At 33.3% G+C, this 11,081-nt stretch overlaps 1 protein-coding gene across 1 annotated transcript; it reads left to right on the top strand.

The window, feature by feature from the left end:
* LOC109327827 (CASP-like protein 1B1) lies at positions 1–1,363 on the top strand. Its single transcript, XM_019560998.1, has 3 exons — positions 1–267; positions 528–651; positions 1,005–1,363. Exons 1-3 carry the CDS (start codon positions 32–34, stop codon positions 1,242–1,244), a joined length of 600 nt encoding a protein of 199 aa, XP_019416543.1. The 5' UTR covers positions 1–31; the 3' UTR covers positions 1,245–1,363.

The following is an 11,081-nucleotide window of genomic DNA, read 5'->3' as shown; positions in this document are numbered from 1 at the left end:
TCACTTTTTCACTTAACTAAGTGCATGAACAATGGCCTCAACAAATGTAGAGAAAGTAGAGCTTGGTTTCAATGTTGATTCTGATACAAAACCAAAGAAGGATTGGGTCCTTTTGTCACTTAGAGTGATTGCATTTTTGGCCACTGCATCTGCAACAATTGTCATGGCAACAAATAAGCAGACCAAAAATTTAATTGTAGCCACCATTGGTAGCACACCAATAAGAGCTACATTAACTGCAAAATTTAACCAAAGTCCAGCTTTTGTGTAAGTTCTCTCAATTACAATTGCATTATACCCTTTTCTTATTCACTTTATTAGTACAATACATTATACATACAAGTTTTTTATGATTTCATTAAAAATGACAACTTTTATAATAATTACCTGAAAATTCTACATTATAATGTATAATTGGTTAACATTATAAGAAACTTTCACTAACCATGAATCAAAATTAAACTTTATTAATTTATGACTTGGATTACTTGACATTTCTCATGATCACATTATTTTTGGTGATAAAGGTACTTTGTGATAGCGAATGCAAGTGCTAGTCTCCATAATTTGGTGATGATATCAGTGGATATATTAGGACCCCTATATGATTACAAGGGACTCAGGCTTGCAATGATTGCAATATTAGACATGGTACTTCATGAATTCATGTTAATTAAATCTCTTTTCAACTTTATTTAGATTGTTCCTGCAAAAATTAAAAAATCTAAAATATTTATAAAAATGAGTTATTTTAATATCAAATTAATTCTTATGAGGTGTTGCGAAATATACTAAAAGAGATTAATTTGACATACATTAGAAATATTTGGGACCATTTTACAATTTTCAATTATGGAAAGACCAAATTGGTAAGGTCGAAAAACATGATGGACTGAAATCGATATTTACTCTTCATTTTTTCCTCATCACCGTAAATTTTACAAAAAAGTTTCTCATTTAAATCTAAATCACTAACATATATGATTGTATTTTTGTGGTGGAAGTTGGCTATGGCTCTTGCATCAAGTGGAGATGGTGCAGCAACATTCATTTCAGAATTGGGAAAGAATGGTAATAAAGATGCAAGGTGGAATAAGATATGTGACAAATTTGAAAACTATTGCAGCCAAGGTGGTGGTGCTCTAATTGCCTCGTTCATTGGCTTCATTCTCCTCCTAATTATTACAGTCATATCCATTACCAAGTTGATCAACCCAAATCGCATTAACCATGCTTCTTCATAATCTTATGTTTTTTCTTGGTCATACTATTTTCTATGTTAAATTTCCTATTTTAATGCTTGTGTTTGATACGTGTGATTAGTTGTAACTTGGAACACAAATAAAAGACAGATTGCATATGATACAACCTTTTCCCCTCTTTTTAATACTTCAATTTAGGATTAGTTCCTACTTTAAATTTGATACAAATTTATGATTGGAACTTGTTCTTATCTATTAATTGGTTTTTGGTTCACACATCCTACCGGTGCAAATGCTTGTTAAAAATCGAGAAATAAGAATAATTAACATAAATCATTAGATCTTAATTGAATGATTAAGATTAAAAGATAAAAACACATTCATTTTTAAGTGATAATATGATCATTAACTAATTTTAATCTTAATTATCATTTTCTGACACTGTTTTTATATAAAAATTATTCTAGAGTTCCTTTTTATTTGTATGCATAAGGAATATACAAATGTAAGTAAAAAAAGTTTCACATTAAAAAATAACGAATTTATTATAATGAGTGATAAGAGTCATAAACATAATGCTTTACAGTTTTAGTGGTGTAAAACCAACTTATGTAATTTATTGAACCAACTCAAAAGTTTGATTTATAAACAACTAAAATGACATTTATTGAACCAAGTCAATCCAACCAAATTTGTTTGGTGTACGATTATTTGTCATGAATACATGCTCCACCCAACCCATATGCTCCCCTAAACTTCGTGCAAGTAGCATAGTTTAGAATTTTGCCAGGTTTATCAAGAATATTACTTTAAAGATCCAGTTCCTTTTCTTTTCATGGAGACTATTGAACTAATCCTTAAATAGCATGAATCTATTTGGAGTCTCATGTTAAGTTAGTAAGTTAGAATACATAAATTATAACATTCTCTCACCCTTATGGATTAGTTTTTTAGATTGGACAAGTGCTTAAATTGGAGATTAATGTGGATATAGTAAAAGTACTTAAATCCTAAAGGGACAACAATATCATTATCCACAATTTAAAACAATGGATAGGTCCACTCTTTTAGAGATAGTTAATCTGCGGTGAAGGCAAGATAAAATTTTGCTACTTGCCCATGATGAATGACATGCTTATAGATGGATAAATGGCATTAACCAATTCAAAATTTCCTTTATATATGAAATGGGACAATCAAACAATGAAATGCTACTTAAGCAACCATGCAAAATTAAAACTTCTAAACTTAAAGTGAACTTGGATGAAACCTTCTATATGAGCTTAAATTCTAATACAGTATCTCTAATGAGACACCAGAAGAATAAAAGGTAAATCTTATTTACTTGGTCTTATCAGCTTCTTCTAATTCATACAATTATTGAATTGACATGATTACGAACCTAATCTCTAGTAAGATATAATTTATTGAGGTTTAGTCTAAGATTTTAACAGTAATCAATGCTTCTTTCTTGTAAGTTCAAAATACAAAAATGATTAACTAATTCCAAACAAATGAAATTGCATGTCTACTCTAAACTAGTGCAATTATATGTTGGTCCAATAACAAGAAAATGAAGCACAGTACTTTTCAATGATGAAATTGTTGAAGAAAAACACGTTTGCAGAATTCGTGTTGATATGCATGAACGATGGTGAGAGTATTTAATCTTCCTCCGGAGAAGTGGTGGCGGCGTTGATCAATATTCTCCATCAGAATGAGAATGAGAATCAGAAAGTGGTTTCCGTTTTGTGTTCTTGGATTTCTTGCCAAGAGGGAGAGCCGGAGAGGTGAATGGGAATTTTACATGCAAGGTACATGAATTAGGACGGCGATGATGATGGTTTGGGATACTATTGAGGACACCGTGAAGAGAGGAGATCTTCATCCCATGAATTATAGACAGAAGTAGAAATGTTAAGATAGGTACTTGTGACTCTTGGATATCTGTGTGGGATACATATTTTTCTAAGTATAATAAAAACATATAAAATATAATAAAATGATAAGTGTTGATCAAAATATCCAAAGTCAAGAATATAATCGAAATTGAAAATCACTGTTTTCCAAAATTCCAAATACCAAAACTAGAAAATATAGTAGAATAATTCATAAAATTGCTTATTGTCTGGTCCTAGAAACAGAAATAATATCAATTTCATCTCCTCCTTGATAGCAATGTTGTGGACCAAAGAGTCAGTACGGTGGACAAACTATCGGAGGGTCAATGCAGTGTGAAGGTATGTTTGTATGAGTCTTTGTGATATTTAAAAAAGTTAGTATTTATTGAAAACGAATCTATCTTATCCTATTTTATTGGAAACCAATCTATATTATCCTATACTTTATTGAAAATGAATCTGATATGTGTCTTGATATTTACTTATTTTGTTTTTAGATACTCTACAAGTACGCATCCTTCGTGAATCCAAAATATTCGTGTCGGATATATGTCAGACACCGACACACGATAGTATTAGACGAATTTGTGCTTTAGAGCTTGTAAGTAATTCTCTTAATAAAAAAATATTTATTAAATCAATGTAAATCTAATTTGATTTGATGTGGTTGCATTCTTTGTAAGTTGACACCAAAAACATTATGGAGCGAAGCATTCACTAACCCTAATTTAAAGGATTTAATATGTATACACTAATTTTCAGTGTAAATATTTTTTATACTCTCAGTAAATTTCCATCATTCATATATTAATTAGTATTGACTTTCAAACAAAATTATTACAAATCAATGGTGGATGATGTCCCGACAGTATAAAAAACTTTACATTATCTGTGGATAGATTTTAAACTCTAATTTAAAATAATGTTCTAAACCAATCACCATAGCTAATATTAACAGATAAAACAGAGCTCTATAATTTTGTCATCCAGTACCATTCTGAAGAAAACACACGCAAAAACTAAAATAGAAAGAAAGAAGTAAAGTAGAGTAGAAGGAAATAAGAAGAACAGAAACTATGCAGCATTTGCCATACATGTCAATATGTTATAATCATATATATTCACAATATAGATGAAGGGAAGCAGAAGAATTATCACATTATAGCAGCTCAATTCATTCTATAGTACAATTATTTGTTGGTTGAATAACAAGAAAATGAAGTAAATAAAGCAATGAAATAGGATGATCCAAAACCATTTGGAGAAAAAGGATAGAAAGAACAAAACTTGCTAAAAACACAGCACTGTTCAATGATGAAATTTGTAAAGAAAAAGGTAAAGAAAAACACGTTGTTGGAATTCGAGTATCTAATCTTCCTCCGGAGAAGTGGTGGCGTTGGCGATGGTGTTAGGCATCAAGAGGATTGCCGCCAAAGAAGGGTTGGTATCAGCAATACTGGGTTCAGATAAGGGATGTCCATCAATGGTGATTAAGTTGTCGGAAATGGTTATCTGAACTCCAATGGGTTTGTCATTGTTGTTGTTGTTGTTGTGTTCGAGAATGAGGATGAGGATGAAGGGTAAAGTGGTGATGGAGTGTGTACTAGTGAGATGTTGATGGTACCCACTATGAGAATGAGGAGGAGGAGGTTGATGATGAGGTTCATTGTCAACGAAAAGGTTGAATAAGGTGCGGTGGGGTGTGATTGTGGCGGCGGCGGTGAAAGTGTTAGTGGCAATGGTGATGGTGGTGGGGAAGTTGAGGCGGGTGGGGAGGGTAAGGGACATAAATGTGGGACCAATGGAAGGATCAAGATTAGGATAAAGGGGTGTCCATTGTCCGGTGGCGGTGATGGAGTCGGGGGTGATGGTTATGGGGAGGAGGGTGGTGGTGGATACTGCGTTAATGGTGATGGGGAGGGTGATGGGTAAGGTTAGATTGATGGTGCGGCGTTGTTCAATATTCACCATCAGAATGAAAATGAGAATGAGAAAGTGGGTTCTGTATTGTGTTCTTGGATTTCTTGCAGAGAGAGAGAGAGTGTGTTTTACATGCAAGGTACGTGAAGGAGAAATGTGAAGAGGGGTCTCTTGATGGAAATTTTCTGCCTAACAAATAAGATTTTCTTTGCTTCTAGATTATATCATACGTGATTCACAAAGGCTTTGCAAGGACTTCCTTCCATAATTATGGTGTTTTAAACATATGAATTAATTTGCAAGTAAAAAATATTTATTAAATCAGTGTGATTTAATGCAATTTTACGTAGTTGTGTTGTGACTTGTGACTCAAATATGGTATGTTGTGATTGCATTGTGTATTGAATATACAACACAACCTTAACAAAGTTAAGTCAACACAACCAAACATGGACTATGATAAACATATCCTCATAGGATCAGGTTATCATCATTCAACCTCAAGTCACTCACCAAGTCACTAGCATAAGCAATCAGCCCAAGCTATCTCAGTCCAACACTAATCTTGAGTGACAGTCTCTCGCTTGGGTGAGAGCTAGGTAGAGAATTGAGTTTGTTTTGATGAATTTGTCGCTTGAGTGACAGTCTCCCACCTGAGCGAGAGACAAACACTAATCTTGACTATTTTTGACTGATTGATTGCTTAGGCAATAACCCTAGCTTGGGTGCAAAGTGTATTTAACACTTGGGAAAGATCTTGGCTTAGATGATTGAGTCTGGTGCCCAAATCGACAAACTTATACAAGTACCTTTCTTCTTGCGCCCTATTAGGGCAATGTTTCCGAATGTGATGTCGTGATTAGGGCAATGCCCAAAAAGTGTTACATGATACCATGCAACAAGGTTGTTTGACCGTAAGAGGCTTGGCCATGTGGTCGTCTAGGGTAATTCAGCAATGGTTCGTAGTGGTAAGGATGTTATTCCTATATTATGTGATAACGTAAGATAGGGTCCCACAAGAAGCATTCCATTGGGAGCTGTCTTAAAATGGGTCGATCGATATAAAAGACTGATTAAAAGATTTAACTGACTAACTTCGGTTAGTGTGCATACTCATTATGAATGATGGAGTAGTGGAGTGGAAATTTACGGGAGACGAACAAGCCACGCGATGTTGAGAGGGATGGCGATGGCGGTGATTCGTTAGCAAAGTCTTGAGGGCGAATCTAGGTGAGATGAGTCCCTTGTATTCCTGGATGAGGTATTCTGTTGGATTGGACAGTTCTTACAACACAAACTAGACGATCTCTAACAACCCCTCTTTGCAATCAGGATTGATGAGAGCGATGCCCAAAAAGTGTTTGATACAACACCATCCTGAAATGGACAGTTCTTCGGAAGAGGTCGATCATATATTCTTGCGAGTAATATTTTTGGTGCATTCAAATCGGATTGTTATGGGACGTAAACTTTCGGTTATTTTCGAATAGTTTATTGGGAGGATATTGGTGTAGGAGCGGATGAAATAAACATAGCATTCATACACTGAGTTAATGGTTATTGATTCTCATAGTTTGAGATATAATATCATTCATCATTTGCATTTAGGTATGCGGAATATATTGTGTATATTATGTGTGTCTATCTGGATGTAATATTCTATGTAATTCCAAGTCGTTAATGAATAATATTCATTAGATGTCTTACTCCCTTTTCTTTCTACTTGTCTTTGGTTCGCATTCTCGTTCAGATGCACTGTACCACGATGATTCGGAGCTACCGATTCTCGATGTCCCAAGCGGGGACATGGAGCAGTGACGAGCACTGATACACCTACATAGACTTTTGTGCCATAAAGCTGGAGATGGTTTGTGATGACTCTACGATGCGTTTCTATCTACATCATGCAGAATTGGAGGCTTCTTTCACTTTACCTGCTCGGAGAGTAGTACCTGTTGCACCATCCATTCAGTCTATGATTCCTCACGGACCTACTGCTGTAGGGCCATATACTTGGAGATGGAGTTGGGACTGCATGCTAATTCCCCACCATGGTGGAGAGCTGCTTGACGGACGATGTCCGATCTTCAGGCAGAGGGAGCGAGAAGTAGGTCGCATGGTTCGTCCAATGACCTGGAAGATGAGAAGGAGGCTGAAGAGGAGGAGTTGGAAGCCAAAGAGGAGGATGGTGTGGAGTTAGTCTGTATAGAAGATTCCATTGAGGTGGTAGACTTCTCCTCCGATTCTGAGACGGAGGAGAACCTCAGCGAGTGTCCTAGCGCACCCGCTAACACTGGAGCTAGTCACTAGTAGTCATTTTCATTTCTATTTTACTTTTGAGGCATATATCTATGTATGGTACTTTTAATGTGTTGAATAAATCGGTCTACTTTGTATATTTTCATTTTAGACAAAATTTGATTCTGCTTTGTTTTTACAAACATTTTTCATTATTTTCAACAAAGAATTATTCTGCGATATGTTAAGTGACTTTTGATTACCATTAGGTAACAATTATTATGTTTTCAACAATTTAGGTTACTTAACATGATATCCCGGAAAAGAATCAAATATAAGAAAAATAAGTTCATATTATATTATTAAAAAGAAAATTACCCATTTTTGGGCAATATTGTTGGAGTAATTTTCGGGGCGTTATAATTTGTTCTTGATATCTTCTCATTTCAGTTCTCATCTTCAATTTCATATTGTAAAATGTATATACAAGTCTATGTAACCTATTATATGTGAGTCTATTCCATTTCTTTGTATGAATGTAGCTAAATATGCTATAGTTTCTCTCACAATTTGTGGTTGATGTTGTTTGGTCGAGAACTTTAATTGTAATGCTTTTAAGTTCAGGAGAGCATGAACCAAATATCATCCACTATTCATCTAGTTAGGTCAATAGGAAAAATAAACAAAATATTTTGCTCATAAAAAGTGTTTTAAATACACTAGTATGAAGAAATATTATTTTACCTAGATTCATTTTAGACCAAACTGCTTGAGCTTGAGGTGTACCAAATGTCCCTGACTTATTTCTATAAAGAAACAACTATGTAACATAAAATATGTCAATATATAAATGTATAATATTAAATTATAATTTAAGAGATTAAAATATAAGATTTCAATGTGAACCTCATTAAAAACTTTAATTTGTTAATCCATGTCTCATTCAAGCTTCATTATGACACTACTTGGTCCATCAAATATTTCTTTATACACATCAGTCAAATGTTCAACTCCATATTGAAATTGCGGGTTAAGAAAATAACCAATAAATTTATTAATGTATAAATATTAGAATGAAAATATGAGATTAATAATCATATGATAAAATTAAATATAAATTCTACTAACATACCTACAAAGTGAAGATCGGAGTGCATGAATTTCCATCTCTTGTCTATTATGTCATTGCAATGAGAATGACAGCAACAATTTTTGTTGAGGCCACAATTCATGTTAAGTGGCTACAAAACTTTATTTCAGGACTTTGGATAATCGACAGTATTGGCAAGCCGTTGCAAATTTGTTGTGATAATTTCATAGCAGTCTTCTTTTCTAAAAATGTGACAAGTATTCCAAATGTGCTAAACATATAGAATTGAAATATTTTCTTGTTAAAGAAGTTCAAAAACTTAGAGTGTCAATTGAGCATATTAGCATTAACTTGTGATTGCAGACCCTTTGACAAAAGAGTTGTCGCCCAAAATATTTACTAGTCATGTTAAATATATGGCCATTATGTCTGCTAATGAATGTTGAATGTTATGTTATTAATAAAGTCTCAATGTTTGGCACTCTAAGCTCGTTAATATTTAAGTTTTTGATTGATATTTTACTTTCACATTTATGTACACATTTGAAAATGCTAATATTGAAAATATTTTTTATTTCTAAATGACATTATTATATGATTTCCACTAATGTATCATGTTAGGAATAATGCTAATATAGTAGTACACAGAAGAGACTATATCAAATAAATGATGTACAACCGTTATGACTTTTATTAGTTTTTGTTCTTAATCATGACTTGAAATGTAATAAATATGAAAAAATATTTTGATTATGTGCATTATGTTTGATATATATCATATCATGAATTGTATTGTCACATGAGCCAAGTGGGAGAATGTAAGAAATGACTCATGTTACATGAATGAGTATATTATTTTGTTTTGAATGATATAACTCTTGAATAGAGAGTTGTGAATGAAATGGTAAGACTCTACGAAAATAGTCTATACATAGTGTTTGATGAAAGCATTATCCTTATAGAAAAAAGACTTGAACCATTGCCTCTATCTCTTGTCCAGAAAGATTGTCTCTATCGACCATAACTATAAAGGAAGAGCATGGAAAGAAAGTGAAATAAATAGAGGACTTTTTCTATTGACGAAGAACAACACACAACATCTAAAGGAGGATCGTATCGTCATGATAAATGTTAGTAATTTATATTTATTCTTATTATGTAAAAGCTATAAATTGTTAAGATCCATTTATACTTAATTTCCATGTTAATATTTTGAAGGCTTATTTTTCCTGAAAAAGATTATTGGTCCAATATGGTTTTTGACTTTGGTGGCTAGTCTTATTTTTCTTTTGCATTTGCAAATGGAAACAGAAGGGTCATTTGTCCAGCCAAAAATTCCTCATTTTGATGTTCACTATAACCGTTGGAATATGTTGATGTAGAACTTCTTGAGGTCTAAGGAATATTGGAATGTTATTGAATATGGAGTACCAAAGATAACAGATGAAATTGTGTTGACTGCTACTCGAAATTCAGAAAGGGAAACATTGAAGTTGGAGGACTTGATGGCAAAAAATTATATTTTTTAAGCCATCCACCGGTCAAAATTAGAGGCAATATTTTGTAAAGAATACTCTAAACAAATCTGAGATTCCCTGAAAATGAAATATTGGGGGAATGTAAAAGCAAAGCGAGTGCAACTACAAGCACTTTAGGTAGAGTTTGAAACATTACTAAAGAATATGGGTGAGTTAGTCATTGATTATTTGTTCATAATAATGGTGGTGAGGATTCTTGATGAAACTTTACTAAAGTTATGATCATTTTAGCAATAAAAGACAAGACTCATTGGCAAGACATTTGACTTGTGTTGTACATGTCACATATATAACCACTAAAACATTAATCTAAGTTGACAGGAAAGACATTATGTAACAGAACAATGATAATATTAATCGAGCAATCACAACTGCAATTTAAAACATTAATCTAAACTAATTACCATATGTAATATTAAAAGATAAAACTAAGCTCTATATTTTTCTCATCCAGTACCATTCTAAAGAAACTAAAATAGAAAGAAATGATATGCACAATATAGATGAAGGGAAGCAAAAGAATTATCACATTATAGCAGCTCAATTCATTCTATAGTACAATTACTTGTTGGTTGAATAAGAAGAAAATGAAAAGGGTGAAAATTTCATTGTATAGTAAACACTAATCTAAACAAATGATTGCAGCCAAAGAAGGGTTGGTATCAGCAACATCGGGTTTTAATAAGGGATGGCCATCAATGGTGATTAAGATTAGGAAAAAGGGGTGACCATTGTCCGGTGGCGGTGATGGAGTCGGCGGTGACAGTTATGGGGAGGAGGGTGGTGGTGGATACTGCATTGATGGTGATGGGGAGGGTGATGGGTAAGGCTACTTTGGTTTTGCGTGGTTCTTCAGTATTGTCCATCAGAATGAGAATGAGAAAGTGAGCTCTGTTTTGTGTTCTTGGATTTCTTCAACTGATTCTCTTAATGGAAACTTTCTGCCTAACAAACTCTTCCAGACAGTTAATTTTGTTAAGTGGATGATGAGTCTAAGGGGTGAGAATTAATGTCTGTTGTGTTAGCATTATGAATTCAAATCCTAGTAATATATTTATATTTATTTATCTCATACCAATAAAAACATACATGTTAATTAAAATATTTGGAACATGAGACAATAAATCTTTATTTTTTGATGGTAACCATTCCTGTATCATTGAAAGGATAAAATTGTATACATATAACTTAA

Source organism: Lupinus angustifolius, chromosome LG15 (genome assembly GCF_001865875.1).
Source record: "Lupinus angustifolius cultivar Tanjil chromosome LG15, LupAngTanjil_v1.0, whole genome shotgun sequence".
In the NCBI taxonomy this organism is placed as follows: Eukaryota; Viridiplantae; Streptophyta; class Magnoliopsida; order Fabales; family Fabaceae; genus Lupinus; species Lupinus angustifolius.
Note: the sequence above shows the minus strand (reverse complement) of the source record. Positions and strands in the feature narration are given on the sequence as shown.